This window comes from Sciurus carolinensis, chromosome X (assembly GCF_902686445.1).
Source record: "Sciurus carolinensis chromosome X, mSciCar1.2, whole genome shotgun sequence".
NCBI lineage: Eukaryota > Metazoa > Chordata > Mammalia > Rodentia > Sciuridae > Sciurus > Sciurus carolinensis.
The window spans coordinates 9971820-9990424 of record NC_062232.1 but is presented as its reverse complement, the minus strand read 5'-3'; the positions used below and the strand labels follow the sequence as shown (position 1 = coordinate 9990424).

The 18605-nt window shown below is 40.7% G+C and overlaps 1 protein-coding gene across 6 annotated transcripts in view; it reads left to right on the top strand.

Moving 5' to 3' along the window:
- Gpm6b (glycoprotein M6B) overlaps window positions 1-18605 on the top strand; it is a 156343-nt gene that overhangs the window by 105214 nt on the left and 32524 nt on the right. For 2 of the 6 annotated variants that reach the window (XM_047535546.1, XM_047535548.1), the window contains exons 1-2: window positions 8839-9238; window positions 17481-17600. The exons of 1 other annotated variant lie outside the window; for it this stretch is intronic. In XM_047535546.1, coding sequence (XP_047391502.1) covers window positions 9178-9238; window positions 17481-17600 — 181 coding nt within the window. In that variant the 5' untranslated portion in view covers window positions 8839-9177. Of the gene's footprint in view, window positions 1-8838; window positions 9239-17480; window positions 17601-18605 lie in introns of those variants that run through there. 3 more of the 6 variants (XM_047535547.1, XM_047535549.1, XM_047535551.1) reach the window with 3 other exon arrangements.

Genomic DNA, 18605 nt, shown 5'->3' with positions numbered 1-18605 from the left:
AAGAATGAAAGAATGTTGGGTAAAGTTCTTGCAGCTGTTCTGGTGCAGAAGAGACTCTTGGTCCCTGACTGTTGGCCTCTACCACACTTTTTCTGTCACATCTTACATCTGGATCCTGTGAGTCCTCTGGAAACAGCATTGAGCCCAGTCACTGGGCCAAATATCCAGTCAGCACCTTTGCCTGATCTCTGATAGCAGGCACTTAGTTTCCTTGTGAGTTGGTGACAGCTGTAGAGGTATATGTACAAGGTTTGGGAAAATATATCTGGCCTTGGGGCTATATGATGCTCTCCATTGCTCAGATCAGTGTGAAGCATCCACTGTCAGAGGGGTCTAGGGCCTGCCTGAGAGAACACCTTCCCCAGTAGCCCAACAGATAGAAACTCGTTAATCTGTACATGGACTTGACTCTTTCAGGGAAAGATGTCAGCAGCTCCTGCATGTGGAGGACAGGGAGTCAGCTTCAATGGCCTGGAGGCAACAAGGAGTTTTCTGGATGTACCCTGAATTCTCATGACAGGTCTTAAAGGGATCGCTTCATCTTTAGTCCTACCTGCTAGTTGTATCCCATCATTTTTCAATTTCTGAGGTTTTACAGCAGGGATATCTTGTGATTTACCCTTGAATTTGAAAACATGTGTCTTCCTTTGGCAAAGCAGGCTTTGAGGGCACACTGTTGAAGGTTAGGGTTGGTTCAAGTTGCTTTCTCCAACCTGAGTGGGAGGCAGGTGTCTTTCCAGTGGAAAGAGATGCCATTTATAGAGGTGGCATTGATCATGGAGAGACACAGGTGCATTAGACAACTATTAAGAAGCAAAAGTGGAGTTCCCCTGGGAGAAGGAGAAGGCTTCAGGCTATGCCTCTTAGGAAGAGATTTGGGACTGGGAAGGCAGTGCGAGTGAGGTTTTGGGCAGGTGACCTAAGGAAAGTCCCCAGCAGAGCACCCCACATTCCCCCAACTTTGTAATCAAGCCATCAACTCTCTTGGTAAGAGAATACTCCAGTCCCTGTGGTTTTTGGTGACAAACCACTCTGGAGACATGACTGGGATCCCGGTAGCTGTGGTTCAAAGCTAACACAGAGAGGTTTGGAAGGTCTGCCCTTGTTCTTATTGACCTGGTGCATGCTGGGAAGACAACTTAATTGGGAGCCTTGGCAGGAAGAGCTTATTGATGGTGTTCTACTCTTAATGAGAGAATCTGAGTTCCCCATGGGCTGTGATAATTAATCAGGAAGATTGTTGTCGGTAGATGAGCTGTCTGTCTCCTGACCTATGCCTTGTGTACGCAAAAAGGAGTGGAAACTTCCTTTCTTTATCAAAACAACTTAAAAAATAACAAACCATTATCTGGTCCTCATTTCTTTGGTTTTGTTTGAGTCTGGTTCTGTCATGTTGGGGTTCATTCCCAGTATGATGACACAGAGTAAGGGCACTGTCTCACTCATCCCCTGGGGTCTCTGAACCCCTGAAAATTCAACCTCATTTAAGACCTCAAGCAACCTAGACTCAGGGCAACCTGTTTACCTTACCAAGACCAAGAACATAGCCAGGCATGGTGGTGACACACACCTAGTCCCAGTGTTATGGTTTAGGTATGAGATACCCCCAAAAGCTCATGTGTGAGACAATGCAAGAAAGTTTAGAAGTGAAATGATTGGGTTATAAGAGTTTTAACCTAATCAGTGGATTAACCCATTGATGAATAACTGGGTGGTAACTGTAGACAGGTGGGGTGTGGCTGGAGGAGGTGGGTCTTTGGGGGTATGCCTTTGGGGTATATATTTTGTCCCTGGAGCGGAACTATCTCTGCTTTCTGGTGCCATGTCCTAAGCTGTTTTCCTCCACCATGCCCTTCCACCATGATGTTCTGCCTCACCTTGGGCCAGAGCCATGGAACTGGCTGTCTGTGAACCAAAACCTCTAAAACCATGAACCCCCAATACACTTTTACCCCTCTAGAATTGTTCATGTCAGGTCTTTAGGTCGCAACAATGAAAAACCTAACTAAAACACCCAGTGATTTGGGAGGCTGAGGCAAAAGGATTGCAAGTTTGAGGTCAGCCTCTGCAACTTAGACCCTGTCTCAAAATAAAAGTGGGGTGGGATGTAGCTGAGCGGTATGGCGCTCCTGAGTTATGAGATTCAATTTCCAGAATCTCTCCCTCCAAAAAAGAAAACACCAACAGCAAGCATCATGTTCCCATTATGTCACCCTTAAAATGGGGTCGATAATCCCTCCCTCTTTGTCTGTGGTATGGACCCAATCAAGTAATGAGTGCCCTTCTTCATGAAGGACAGGTTGTGCTTTCAACCTTCCTGTCATCACCTCTTTTAAGGTGTAATTTTTTTTTTTTTTTTGGTACCAGGAATTGAACTCAGGGGCACTCAACCACTGAGCCATGTCCCCAGCCCTATTCTGTATTTTATTAAGAGACAGGGTCTCACTGAGTTGTTTAGCACTTCACTTTTGCTGAGACTGGCCTTGAACTCGTGATCCTCCTGCTTCAGCCTTCTGAGCTGCTGGGGTTACAGAAATGGCATGCACCACCACACCCAGCAAGGTGTAATTCTTTAAATGTTGGAGTCCATCCAGTAGATTTTCTTTTTCCATTTTCTCTTTGTATTTCCATTTCAGAGCTGGTGTCCCCTCCTGCCACCCGCTGCTGGCCGTCTGCCTCTCCTGTGATCTCAACTCATCATTTATCCACCCCCACTCACATCTTAAATCTTTCTTTCAATCACTGCTGCCTTTTTAGCATAGAACATTTGGGGGACTTTTCCTGACTGGCTTCCTCCTTTATCTGCCTGCCTCTTTCCCTCGCCTTCTCACTCCCACATTTCTTTAGAAAGTGGGCCGCTCTTGCTTCCTCTTCTTCACTTCCCAACCCTTTCGTAGCCCCTCTAGAAACTGGTTTCCATTCCAGTCTCTGTGCTGATGCTGGCAAGCAAATTGGAATTTTCCATTTCAGTGGTCTTTGCCAAGTCCTCGCCTTCTGGCTGCCTTGACTGTGGAACACCCCCTCCTTCTTAAAATTCCCTCCTCCTCTGTGACAGGGCCCTATCCTGGATCTTCTCCAACATTCTCTACATCCTTTGAGGGTGGTTCTTCCCCCTAAATTAGGTGACACCTGCAAGGTTTTCTCCTCGGCACCTTCTCCCTTGGCTTCACACCCACTCCCACGATAGTTGGTTTCTTTCTGCTGATAACTCCCAAGTCTTCATTTCCAAACTTGGCCCAGATGGAGCAGCTGCACAGCCATGGCCCACATGGTTTCCAAACGTGATAGTCTTTCTTTTTCTCCCCACCTGATGTGGGTTGGATTGTGTCCTTACTTCCCATCTCAAATATGTTGAAATCCTAACCCCAGAGCCTCTGAATGTACCCTTATTTGGCGACAGGGTCTCTGTAGTCGTAATCAAGATGGGATGAGGCCATATCTGGTTAAGTAGGGCCTAGTCCAGGATGACTGGTGTTCTTATGAGAAGACTCACAGAGACACACAAGGGGAATACCAGAGGATGCCACAGGCAGAGATTGGAGTGATGTATCTATGAACCAAGGACTGTGCAGGATTGCTGACTACGCCCCAAAGCTGGAAGAAGTAAGGAAGGATCCTCCCTGAGGTGTCATTAGGGAAAACACACCCCTGTCCCCACAGTGGTTTTGGACCTTTAGCCTCCAGAGCTGTAAGAGAATAATTTCTGTTATTTAAAGTTATGAAATTTAGGCTACTTTGTCACAGCAACCCTAGGAAATCTGAACGCCACTGGATCTTATGTTCCCTGTGGCACTCGTTATCCTTTTAGGGATCCAAGTTGGAAGTCTGGGGAGCAACCCTGAATTTCCCTTGCCTCCATGCTTGGTGTTTCATTCTGCCCAACTGGGTGTGGAGTCTCCACCTCATCCTCAGTCAAGAGTGGTCACCCCGACTCTGGCCTCTCTGGTCTCTTATCCATCCATCAGACTGCCCTCTATATAATTTTCCTTAAGTATCTCTGATTGTGTCTCTGTCACCACAGCATGTGTTTTGTGAGCACCTGTCACTTACAGCAGTTGATATCACCTAGGGAGATTTTGAAGCCCTGTGTCCACCACACACCTCTGTCAAATCAGAATATCTGGGTATGGGGCCCTGGTATCAGTATTGTCCAGACTTTGCCGATGATTGTGGGATACAGTAAAGACTTGAGGACCATGGACTGGGAGGATATGACAAAAGCCAAAGGAAATATAGGGAAAAAAAGGGAAATTTAAGGCAGCCATTCTCAATTGGGGGTGATTTTACCCACCTGCAGATATTTGGCAACATTTTTAGTTGTCAAAACTGGCGTAGTGATACTAGCATCTAGTAAGTAGAGGCCAGGAATGTTACTAAACACTCACAATATTTAGCACAGTCCCAACAGCAAATAAAGAACCAGCGCCAAATGTCAATGGTGCTGACTTTGACCAAGCTTGATAGAATAGATGGAGGAAAGCAAAAATGCTGACCTTTGAGACAGTAGTGTCCACACTGAGGTGAGTGTGGTGGCGTACACCTGTAATCCCAACGACTTGGGAGGCTGAGGCAGGAGGATCACAAGTTCAAGGCCAGCCTCAGCAACTTAACGAGACCCTGGCTCTAAATAAAAAATTAGAAAGGCTGGGGATGTGGCTCAGTGGTAAAGCACCCCTGGCTTTAACCTATCTCCCCCCACACAAAAAGAAAGATGTGTCCACATTGGTGAAGAAAATGGCAGGCCTCCTTCGGCCACAGTGCTGCCCGTGCTGTGCCCATTCTTCAGCTCAGTGTATTAAACTTTCAGGCCATAACTGTTTCGATCATGTGAAGCCTCAGCTTGCTCCTGCCCAACTTAATCTCTTGCTTTCCTTTTGGAAGTGTTTTTCCCCCACTAGGAGAAAAGAGGCTTATCACACCTCAAGTTGCCTTTTGCCAAACTGGGCAGTTGCTGTTTTCATGGCTCCTGGTGCTCCTAATGAGGCACACTGTCTGTCATTAAATAAACAGTCAATTAGGTTGGGAAGAAACTGGCCTGAAAGAGGCTTTTCATGCGCTCATAGCTATTGACATTAGCCAGTTTTGTGACAGTGGCCTGCCTGGGAACCACCTCTACCATTAAAGAGAAACAGTAATGAGGATGGCTTATACTTGCAGAGCTTGACAATCAGAGTGTTCATATACATCATTTGTTTTGATTTGTCATGTCAGCTGTTAGCTTTATGCAGTATCATTTCTTACAAAGGAAAGTATAGTGATATGCAGGAGGGAAGGGCATCAGAAGGGAGAATAAGATGAGGGAGGAATCAGAAGGCTTTTTGCAAAGACCCATATTAGATGAAAAATTAGAATTTTCATTCTGCTAATGGAGGACAAAGGTTTTGCCAAATTGATAAAGCTTTGGGAAAATCTAGTTATGCAAAGGATGCCATTCTAGGTGAATGTATACCAAATTTTTCTATTCTGTATGTTTAGTTTTTTAAAAAATTTATGTGACATTTTAAACAACATAGAATTAATGTTTTGGCTATTACATGATTACATGATTGTTTCCTACCTTAAATGTACTACATAAGGATTCTTGCTATATTTTAATTTTGTTCTCTCCAAATAGAAGGCCCAGATATTTACAACTAGAACATATCTTTGATTTTGTCATGGAGAGTAATGTGAAAATAAGAGTCACTTGAGTAAATTTAAAATTATCTTAAAAGAAATTTTTGTTAAGTAGCTCTGGGTATTGATTTCCTTGGAGGGACAATTAGGAAGGGTTATGTCAGAGTATATTTCACATTACAGAAGTGTTCCATGAAACAGGAAAATTGCAGAGGAATTAGTAGCCAGAAGGAATTTAAAAACATCCTTTCTTGGTGATGAATGATTCTTCACTGAGGAGTTATTCTGAGGCCATAAGGAACTTAAAATATGATATAGAAAGCTGTAAAAAAAAAAAATAAACTCCCCTCCACCCTCGACTTGCTATACTGGGGATTGAACCCAGGGGCACTTTACCACTGAGCCACATCTCCAGCCCTTTTTTAAGATTTTTTTAAAAAAATTTGAGACAGGTCTTGCTAAGTTGCTTTGGATTTTGCCAAGTGTCTAAGGCTGGCCTCGAATTTATGATCCTCCTGCCTCAGTCTTCCAAATGGCTGTGATTGCACCACCACGCCCAGCTGGAAAAAATGGGTGTTTGACAAAATCTTTGCTAGCTATGTGACTAGAATAATCTGTAGGAAGATCATTGTGCAACTTGAGTTCTGTTGGCTGAACGACCAGTTATGTAGCACAGAATGGTTTCCTAATGTTTAGCATACAGTAGGTACTTAATGAATCCTCCTCTGCTCACTTGTAGCAGGTAGGATCACCCTGGTTTAGGAGAGTCCTGTGTGTCCCTTGGGTTGCATCTAATATACCCAGTTTGTGTCAATCTTTCTTATTCTTTGCTTTGATTTTCAGAAGTGTTCTTGCTGTCTTTTAGTATGGGGCTCAAAGAAGTATTTTCAGCTCTGAGAGAGATTTCCCCTCCTATTCGTTCTGTGTACCTACATGGCTTTTCTGGCCCAAAATGGATGCATACCTCAAAATTAATAGGAACATGTACTCCATTTTCTATGTTTTGACAGTTTTTCTCCTTTACTGATTCAAATGAATTATCATAAATATCCGTGAGATATTTGAGGCTGTTTATGAAGTGGTGCAATGGTAATTTCTAGAAGCATCATTGTCCTAATGACAATGATGAAGTTGTGAATAAGTTCAGAGTGGCGAATTGTTCACTTACCTAGTTTCTCAGACTGAAAGTAGATGAAAGCATCTGCTGGAGGGTTTGCCAATATTTTGTCTAATGTCTTTGATTTCTGTCACTATGAACTAAGTTGTCCTTAAATTACGAATATCTTCTGTATTCTGCCTTTCCACTTGTATCAGTATTAAAATGATATTCCTAGTGGTGTGCAGCATCCTGCATCTGTAGCCCCAGCAATTAGGGAGGCTGAGGCAGGAGGATCATTTGAGGCCAGGGGTTTGAGGCCAGCCTGGGCAGCATAGTGGGACCCCATCTCTAAAAATATAATCAACTACTCTAAAACAATGGCCAAAAAATCATTCTACTCTGCCAGTTCCAGAATTGAATGACTTTGTTAGACATTTTAAAGAAAAACTAATAGCATAGCTAATCACAATTCTCCTCTTGTACCAAATTGAATTTTACTTTGGTTTTAGTTTTCATTTGAAATGCTGAGGGGAACAAGCCTGTCACATACCAGCACCTGCCACCTTTTCATCTGAGTGGGCCTAAGTGCTTTTTGCAAGACATGATTAAAACTTTCCCATTAAGAAACATTATAGTTGTTTTTTTAAATCACAAATAATCTTTTTATCTAAAGTCTGCAGCTTTACGCTGCTGTGCTTCTAGTCCCTTCACCAGAAGACAAAATTGACTGAGGCCCTATTGAAGGGAATAGTCGATTGTGGGCGTGGTCTTCTAGAACAATGGTCAAAGTGAAAAGTGAGATGTAAAATTAGTGTCCAAACTGGCTAAACTGGTTTTCAAAATCTTCTCTTATTTAATAGGAAAGAGGTATTGAATGTAAGAAGGTTTGGGGGATTATCTAAAACCAAAGTATTCAAAGATCAGGTTGTTAGAGGATTTGGATTCAAGATCTTGCACATTTTTTAAAGGTGTTAAACAATAAACCTTCAAAACTTGGGAGAGTGTTTTAAGAGAAGAAGTCTCCAACTTATCTTCATATATGCTCCCAAGATGGGAATTGAGCTCAACCAGTTAACGGACCTTCTGTGCTCCTTCACCCTGTGGTTATCAGTGTTTGTCTTTGTATTTAAAATTTTTAATAGGGATAAAGAAGGTAGGTGAGCCAGTCAAATGCATTTTTTAAATGGGGCAGAGCCAGGTGTAGTGGCCCACATCTGTAATTCCAGTAACTTCGGAGGCTGAGGCAGGAGGATCGCAGTTCAACGATTTAGCGAGACCCTGTCTCAAAATAAAAAGGGTTGGGAATGTAGCTTAGTGATAAAGAGTATCTGGGCTCAATTCCTAGTACCAAAACAAACAAACAAACAAAAAACCCCACTATTGGTACAATAGCCTTTTTGCTGAGCATTTAGACTGCTTTTGAAAAATGCCCTTTTGATTTTGAGTGAGGAGTTCTAATGGATAAATCTCCATATGGAAGTAATCACATCCAATGGAAAAAAAATGAAGTTTCATGTCAAGAAATCACCAAAATGTCAGCTAGATATACTTGTGACATATTATGCTTGTTTTAAATAAGGAAGGGTGCCTTTTTATCAATTTTGGCTTGAGTTATTGAAGTTTGCCTTACTATCACATATATTAACTATAGACAGAGGAGTGGATTCTAATATCAGATTGCTACGTTGCTATTGCTAAATCCATGTTTGGGGTTTTCTTCCCTCTTATGTACTTTTTCTTTCAGTTTGTGTGTGTGTGTGTGTGTGTGTGTTTAGTCAACCTTTCTGTCTAGAGATTGTGTGAAAAAGACGTATTAAAAAAGCAAATAGAGACCATGGGCACATCCTTTAAATACGATTTTCCAGGGTTTGGGGATAAATGAAATCAATAAAACTGTGATGCACCAGAAAGGGATGGCATGGGAAAAAAGCCTGGTGCGCATTCTCCTGAGACAGCATATATTGTGGCCGACCAACTAAGTCACGTGGTGGGAGGGGGCTCTTTTCTTTCTCTTCCACATCCCTTCCTCTGATGTCACAAATCTGTTCTTTCCTGGGAGAATTAATTAGTATTCATTGGGTGCAGTTGGCAAGAAGAAGGGGGGGAGAGATCTTAAGACAGCAAGGAGGAAGAGCTGTGGGGGAGCAGGTCCTTCCCCTGGGAACCACACAGAGCGGAGGCACAGTCGCGGGTGCAGAATGGTTGTTTTATAACTGGGATCCTCGGTGACGTATGGCTGCCTGCTCCTTGGCAGCTGTCTTTATGGACCAGTAGGCAGAGCGAAATTGACGCTGACAAGACTTTTGCATCTTGGAAGGGACTGTAATCTACTGTAGTGAAGAGCAGAGCCTTTCAATCAGGCGGGTGTAAATAAGAGACTGAGGGGAGTCCAAAGCAAAGGAAGAGGAGGAAAAAAAAGTGTGTGTTGGGGGGAGCAGGGAAAAGCATTTTTGGTGGATGGTATGAAGCCAGCCATGGAAACTGCAGCCGAGGAAAATACTGAACAAAGCCAAGAGAGAAAAGGTACCCAGTGCTCCGACAATAGCCTGTTTAAAGCTTTTCACTGTGGGTGCTTGAAAGGGGTTAGCCGGGTTTTGTCTCTTAAATGGCTCTGAAACAATCCCTATGGCATGATCTTGTTTGCAGGGTGGTGTTTTCCTGTGGGCTGATGTTAAATGAAGAGAGAAGCCTCTTTCAGTCCATTCCTGTTGCACATCTTTCTGTGGAATGTGATATTTCATAGAAAGATGTCCATAGTTTGTCATCAGGGGTAGTTGAATTGGGGAAACGGTCTTTTTTTTTATTAACATAATTAATCACAATTTAGCTTCTATGTTCTGCATGTTATATTTCTGGGACATAGAATATGTTGTTCTCTGCCAGTGCCAAGGAGGAACTGGAGGGGCATGCATGCTAATTACGCTTTGGTTCCACTAATATAGTAGTGATTTGGACATACCTTAATTTTCTTATTCTAGTACGATTGCTCTTTCTGTGTATCAAGCCCCAACTATGGCACGTAATGATCACTTACAGTTGGAGCTTGAGAGGGGATGGCTCTGTCACCTAGTGCTGATGAAAAGGAGGGGGTCTTTTGCTAATTATGACTGAAAGATTTGAGAGAGAAAAATTGGTAAAGGGTCCTGATTCCCTAAAGGGAATCTTAGACCACGTTACAATTTTGATAAAAAGAATAGCTTTTCAGAGAAAGCAGTATTGTTGCAGTTTGAAAATGACAGAAAATAGAAACCAAAATGTATCTCTTTCCCTAAATAATGACCGATGTCAAGTTTGATGCCCCGTGGAATCAGCTCAGCCCCTGCTCGGTTAATGGCATCTCACTGCATTGTAAGTGATCTCCCTCACTCAAAGTCACAGACTGTCATAAACGCACAAAAACATGTTCTGTATCTGCAGTGGCTCTGATGTTAAAAGCCATCATGCTAAGGTTATTTCTCATGGCCCCTGCACTCAATGACAGTCGCTAAACTGTAGTAATTCTCCAGAATGGAGGCACAACTACGTTTTTCTTATGATTGTATAGGTTGAGCCATATGAAATTCCTGATGGTCAACCATTTTAAACCTATAAAAACTGGTGACTATATGTAATTCCACTTAACAGCATGCTGGGGTAAAGGCTGCTTGTTTTTATGCAGAATTTCTTCTGTGCACATTAGCACTTTATCCTAAACAGACCAATTTAATTTTTTAAAGTATGATAATACACATAAGAAAAAATTTGCCATTTTAACCACGTAAGAATAGAATCCAGTGGCTTTAGGCACATAGCAATCTAATTCTAAAGTTGGTAGTTTAGTTCAATCCTTGTATCAAACTGACCTCCCTCCAACAAAAACCCACCTGTCTTCTCTTGTATGTGCCTCTTTTTTTTTAAAATTTTTTTCTTTTTTCTAATCTACTTTAATGACCGAATAGCGATAAGAAAAACTCTTGGGAATATTTCTCATGCTGACGAAGTGAGATAAAAGTTTAAAGATTCATTTCCATGATTAGAGACCATAATTAGAGACACAATTCCATGTTTGAGAGGTATAATATCGTAATAGCATTATCCTAAGGAATTCTGTCACCATTTATAGCATTTTTTTCTAAAGCAAGTGATTTTGTTTCATGTGTACTTTTTTTTTTTTATTAATATGATGGTCTCCCATGGCAGCTAAAACTGTTTTTTTTTTTCTCAAAAGCAAGCAAAGGACATATAACTGATATAAAATCCTTATTAAATAATTGTGAATTTCATAATTTAGTCTCATGGACTGCTATTTTATGTCAACTAAATATTAATAACGGGTCTACAGATCGCCACTGCATCCCTGAAAAACCGTATATGAAAATGCATTAGCTGTGGTTTTACAGGCAAAATCAGAAGTGAAAGATCATCCTGGAGGAGCTTTTAAAATTACCGAAATTTATAAACACTGTTTGTTCAATAATTCATCAACACCAAGCTACCAAAAGATAGCATCACATGTATGAAACATGCTTAAATAAGAATATGCCAGGAAAAATTTTATTTTTACTGATCTGGAGCAACAAGGATTGTGATCATTATGTGACCCATCAAAAGCTTCATCTGGAGGCTGACTTATCTACTGATCTCCATTTAGACGAGCAAGTTCAGATGCTAGCTCTACAAAGTCAAACTCATACAAGTATCTTCTTCATAGTTTCCTCAATTTGCTTGTCCATTGTCATTAAGATCCACATAAAACAATAGCCACAAATGGTCATGTGTACTTGTCACTCCAGTACTACAGATTTATTTTTAAGTTTATAAAATAAATGCTTATTTCATTGATATGAACATTTAACAATTTGACATCATTACTTATAGACTGCATTATATAATTCTGGAGCTAATAGATTCCCCCTCCCCCTGCTTTTCTTTTAAGCCTTTCAGAAAGGATTCCTATTTCCTGAGTTTAATTCTATATATTTTGTCACTTCATGCAGTTTGTCATGCAGATATATGCCCCCTAATCACTTGTTTTCAATTGTAGGTGACAGGGGCAATGCCCATCTCTTAATTTGGGGTATTAGTGCCCTACCCAGTAGCTTGTGAATTAATAGCTTTGGATAATTATTATGCTATTAAGAATGTAAATTAAACTTAGATTTCTAAATTGACCTTAGGTTTTCTAGTTGTCCTTTCCTGGACAGGAGAACATATCCCAGCTATTGTGATTCACAAACTCCCACAGAGAGAGCTGTTTATTTTAAAACGAAATCAGAGTGACTTTATTCCTATTTTAGAGAAAAATAATCCAAGTCTTCACAAAAGGAAAGCATTTGTGTTTTTGAAGCAGTCTCATAGCTTGTATCACAGACTACTACTGGATGACCAAAATTCATAAAGTGTTCGGTACCTATTCAGGAATTTTTAAGGAAAGCAAGCAGCAGGCTTTCTCAGATGGATTGGTGAAATGCCAAATTATTTCAAATGATTGTTTTTAAATTGAGAGCATTAAATTAAATCAAAGTGTGAGGATTGATTGAGTAAGCAGATTCACTGCAAATGGAATAAGTGGAGGAAATGAATAAGACAGAATCAAAGGAAATAGATCATGGGATCCAATAATAAAAAGATGGAGAGTTAGGTTTCCATTTATTTCAGTGGAGTATTACTTGATGTCAATTCATTTGTGAAAACAGATGCATCTGGAATTGCTGGGAGCATGTAATCACTGGGTAGAAAAACAATTGAATCATAACAACTCTCTAAGCTCTATTATGTGAAAAAAATCTGAGTAGCTGTGATGGTTATTTTTATGACATATAGGAAATTGCAATCTACTAAAATAATTATATTTTAGTAGATTCTGTTCCTGTGAATCGTTGCTGAAATAAATTCCAGAATCTAGGCATCAAATTAAGTTCCTAACAACACAGAAAAATATAGTGAATTGGAAATAATGTTTAATTTAAAATAAATTGCAGGATATAGTCAAGAGTAAGAAATGAATTCAAATTGACTTGTTTGTAAAATTAGCAGATCCATTTTCATTTTTTTATTCAAGTGGATATAATTTCTTATATCTTTTTAAAATTTAACAAAATGTGTATACATTTGACTCTCCTTTTTTGTTTAGGAAGGAAAGCACTCTTTTATAATGTGGTATTTGTATACTGAAAACCAAAGGGACACATTTAACATGTCACAATATTCCTAATGATCTCTGAGTTATTGCATTTTTATTGACATTTTCTAACTTGTATATATGAATGTGGTACCGAGAAAGTTTTAGATGCAGTTATTCTCTAAGAATTTGCCAAGGTGGACATCTGAAGAGATGGTGTCTGGGGAATAGGCTATAGAGAAAAGTGCCTGGCCAGATGGTGCGGGACACACGTGGTAGGTATGATATGGCATCCTTTGATTCTTTTTTTTTTTTTTTTTAAAGAAAATTTAAATGTGGAGAAAGATCTCAAAGAGCCATTTGGTATATCTGCTACTTTTTATATTATCAGTTCCATAAGCATATTTTTCAAGACTTGGTTGTGCTAATTCATTAGAAAAGAGTTCTGATCCATTTCTGGAAATTTAGATTTTGTCCTCCTTGGAACTGAGTGTCACCCCAAATTAAGATTGTAAATTTTAAGATTACGTTTCTTTGTTACTTGGAAGTACAAGTCAATTCAGGGTAAATGACCTTGATAAAATATTTAGTCTTGCTATATTTGAGAACATGCAAAATAGCCTGTGTCTGCATGATGTAAGCTTCCCCTTACCAGGACTGGTACTGGATTGTTCTAAAAATATACTCTGCTCCTTTTTACTCCCTTGGACCAAATGCATGCACAGGCACGCTTGTGCACACGCACCCACACACCCACACACGTGCGCGCCTGTGCACACACACACACATACACATACATATGAGATGTTTGGCCGGGAGTAAGGGTGGCTATGGGATGGAGAAAGAACCGGACGCACATTGTTTTTTAAGAGAGGGAGGCTACAATCCCAGCTTTGCAAATGTGCTTTGTTATTTGTCACTTGTTTATTCATTTATTCACTTAATTGTGTTCTCCTTCGAAACCTCATCCTCTGTCCTCTCAGCATATGTTAGAGAGTGAAAGGGTGCTAACTCATTTTAGGCAACATCATTAAGAGTGGTACAATTTCAGCTGGGCATGGTGATATACTCCTGTAATCCCAGCAACTTGGGAAACTGAGGCATGAGGATCAGTAGTTCGAGGTCAGCCTCAGCAGTTTAGGGAGACACTGTCTCAAAATAAAAAAGGTCTGGGAATGTAGCCTGGTGGTTAAGCCCCCCTGGGTTCAATCACCATTACAAAAAAAAGCAATATAATCTCAGGTTTAACCATAATTTTGTTGAATTGGTGGCAAATAAAATAGCAGACAACAGTGGCATAAAGAATTTTGATCCTTAACCAGCCTAGTGATATTGTGATATTTCTCTTTGGAGAGTGTTAATAAGAGAAAATAAAGTAATATCCTATTTTTATAGGCTGACTTTATTAGTTACATTAACTGATTTATATTTTCAAGCCTTACTACACTATATTTGATGTCACAAGTCACCTTTTCAAAGCATAAAGGACCAGGTAGCAAATACTTTCAGCTTTGTAGACCACAGGTCTCTGTCATACTTGTTCAAATCTACCATTGTAGCATGAAAGCAATCATAGTACAAAAACAAATGATTGCGACTATGTTCCAATAAAACTTTATTGATGAAAATAGATGACCATCAATTGCCAACCATTACTATATTCTATTGTATTGTTATGACTTTCCTTTAATATTTCAGCTAATAGCTAAAAATGAAGGATGATAAAGATAGCCTTGAAAGACCTGGCCCAGTGAAAATGTTCTCTCTAGGCAGCTGAGCAATTACACCTAGGTTCCTCTAAGTACACAGGAAAAGGAGAATGAGGCATTGTTCTGCTTTCCTTTCCTCAATTTCCCATTGTTCATGTCATGCCCACCTTTGGTGATGACCACTCACAATTGTGTGTCTACATAAACCACCAGCAGTTACCACATCCCCATCTTCTAATCTCCAAGGGGGACATTTTGCAGTCTTTCCTCCATAAGGCATAAATCATTTCCTCATTCTTGCCAGATGTCTGGAATGAACAGAGTGTTTTAATATACCCCTCTAGGTAAAACTTTTTACAATTAGGTGACTCCCTTTGAGGTGTTGGGACCCGGTCCCTGGGAATCATACATATACTGTGCTCTTTGAAAGTTTACAGATAGCCTTATATTTAATGTCTCAATTTAAGTTTATCTCCAAAATGTAAAATTCAAGTGATTTTCTTTTCTTTCCTACTTAAAGAATTGCTGTTGTAAAAAGACTTCTCCAGAAGTATCGGTTCAGGGGACTGGAAAATATCTATGCAGTTGCTGATCCCATTTCTGCATCTGCTGGGATATTTATGTTTGAATGCTGAATTAAGCATCTCAGGCATGGCTGCCAAAAGACACACCAGTGTTGGGAAGTCCGTGGTTTTTCATTGCCGTTACCCAGCAGCCAGTGTGGAGATGAGGACAAGGCAGGGACAGATCCTCTGAATTGCAGGGCCTGTCTAGAGTAGAAGTCTGCATGGTAGGGAACCTGGAGGGCCACTCTGGGTCCATGGGCTCCCAGTGTGCTTGTTTCTTTACTTTCAACCAAATATTCATTCAGCTAACAGTTATTAGCCCCCTACTGTGTGCTGGGTGTGCAGAAATAAAATTTGAAAAAGGAAGATGAGGGGCTGGGAGTATAAATCAGGAATAGAATACTTCCCTAGCATGCTGAGGTCCTGGGATCCATCCCCAGCACCTACTCCTTCCAAAAAAGGAGGATGAAAATTTTCACATTAAAAGTTACTGAGCTACTTAGAATTCTCTTGTTTGGGGGATCAACATGAAAGACTCACAACCACTTTGCCAAGATCATTCCATGAGGTGACTTGACCTTCGGGCTCTTTCCATGAGCCTCCAAGTTCTTGGCTGCAGAGAACATAGCACCTTTGAGAATCTCCTTGAACAGTAAGGCAAACCTGGACATCTAAGACTTGGAATTATGAACTTTTATGAACCCTGAATTAACATCAGTAGTTGAGGACCAGGGTCATTTCTTTAGGAGGTACGGCACAGCTCACTTCTGAATAGACCTCAGAAAAACTCTTTGGGCTTCCCTACTGCCTCTGTGTAAGAGTAGAAAACAACCGCAAATGCACAGGCTCCAGAGGAGGTTGCCTTGGTTTTAAAAGTGCGCCCTCTGGAGGCTGATCGCCCAAATGCACACTCAGGTTCCTCCACCCGCTGGCCCAATGACCAGGGTCAAGTGATCTTTACGTTCTTGTCTCCCTCCCTTCTTAATTTGTCAAGACAGAATAACAATGCCATTGGTTAGCTGTGATGGATAAGGTAACGGGCACCATGTGCTTATTAACATGACAACTAGTGCATCATAAATTGCATAAATTATAGCTATCACCCTCAGCATTGCTAACAAAAACAGCAGTAGCCAAAAAGTTTCATTGTGCAGTTCTGATCTTATCCAAGTATCTTTTATTTCTCCTTTTAGACGAAGCATTTTTATTTTACCTTGAAGTCAAAAAGGGTTTCTCTAAAATGCTACCTAGAAAAGTAAGTCTTTGCTTCCTAATCTGAAATTTCTTAAAAGTTTTCAGAGAGAGTGGAGCATGGAGCTGAGATTCCCATGCAGGCACTGTCAGGTTGTCAATGTACCCTGTCAGGGTGTTTGCTTCTTTGCCTCCTGATGTGAATATTTACCAGGTCTTTATCTTCAGCGATCTAAGGTGCCAAATGGAGCATTAAACCCACTCTTCTAATGGAATCATTGCCCACATCAGTGCCAGAAGTTTTTTTAATCTTTAAATATTTGCGATACCCCAGAGGACATAACCCCTTATCCAGTTTATGGGATTTTTCAGACATAAACTGACCATGGTGACCTTAGTTTCTCAGGGTTTTCAAGATTGTAATTCAACTGTTACCAGAAACTTCCTCTGTGCCAGGCAAATTGGTAGATATTTTCTTCTCCATTCCCCTAAAATGTAAGAAACAGTCATATTGACAGAGACCAAAGTCCTCTGGAGGCCAGTTGTCAAGACTTGAATAAGCTCTGGTTTGAGCCTCAGACCCATAGCCCTTTCTTCATACTGAGAAATCATTGAAATAGGATTTAATGCAGAACATTATAGACTGACATTCTGAACTGAAGGGGAGGTGACAGAGAATACCACAGGTGTCAGTGGGAGATAGATACTTCATCCAGGATTCAGTAGGCCACTGGGTTATTTGTCAGATTTTTAGGACTGAAACTGGGGACAATTATAGAGAGTGAGCCTATGTTCACCTTTGCTTGTGCAGCTGGCAAAAATTATAGTGCTCTGTCGGTCTGAAAAGGAAATAAACAGAAAGAAAAATTATGCAAAGCCAAATTTTAACTATAAATAGTATCTTTTCCAAATGAGCATTTTGAGGGTTGGGTTGGAGGGGGAGGTGTGGAGAAATGAACAAAGAAAAGAAGATTTTGGTGATCTGCGTAAGTTTAAATTAAAAAATGGAGGATGCAACTCCAACATTCTTAAATGTATCATGCAGAGTTGTTAAACTGATGCTGAAGGATTGCATTTCAATACCATATTTTTAAGCTCCCATTCCCCTGAAGTATATGGTAAAAGAATAAATTAAAATGCTGATATAGAATCTTTGCTGGAGATAGAGACACTGACTCTTTGCCACCTGAAATTGGCAGTGAACAGCAGAGCTGAAATGGAAATTGGCAGGTACCACTGGATGTACCCAGGCTCAAAGAACCACCAGTACCATCCTGTGCCAACCATGGGGGACAGGGCTAGCCCCTTGAGCAGTCCAGGTAAATACAGCCTTGGGGTGAATTCTAATAGCAAGTCAACTGTTATCTTTACTATGATTTGTAATGGCTCTTTCAGTTTTGTGATATTTTATGTTGTGCTTGATGCTTTAATTTGTTGACATGGGCATGGGTGGAATTGGCCCTTTAAAAATTTTTTAATCATCTTTCATTTTCTCTCCCCCTTTCCATTCCACCCCATCTTTCTCTATTTTCTCTCCCTCTTTCCTCACCCCATCTCTTCGTCTTGAAGGGAGCAGTATACAGTGAGATATGCCTTTAGGTTAACATAAAATTTTTGATGTCTGGACCAATAATACAGGAGGGGCACCACATACGTCCACCACTGGGCCTGGAACTGGGCCAGGGCGGTTAAGGAGCCTTGGCTATAAGAATCCTGAGCGTCCCTCAGTGTCTCTTCAACCTGGCTGCTTTGTGCTACCCTCTTTTAACGTTGGTCATTGCCTTTGAGAAAGAAAAATTCAAGCATATAAAATTAGGGTTGGATCAGTGTGTGTTTGACCCCCACCAGGTAGATCCCTTGGGTTCAGTTTCCATTTTCCCTGCTCGTGAGGAACACTGGTGTCTCAGACCACTAGATGCTAGGTCTGGATGAAACCTGGGAGTGGATTTGGGGATCTTAGGAGGGGAGAATGCTGACCAATATGGACATCTTCCCTTTTGTATTCCCAAAGTGGCAATGTTCAGCTCGGGTGGCAAAAACTAAATGATTTAGCTAACGTTAGAACTGTAGCTCAAAGTATGTCAAATGTGACATAAAGGGCATTTGGAGGGTCAGATAAACACAATAGCAGGCTTAAAGTATTGCTGTGATTTTTGGGTAAACTCATAATATCATCTCTCCCAAATGGTTGCTTGCTTTATTAGGAATAGATCAGAAATGGCAGCGTAGCAAGTAAAATTCTTGAAGGAGCAATCCCGAGGTACAGTGGAAGATGCATCGAATGGCAAGGTCATAAAACCCATAATTTCATAAAACTGTCTTTT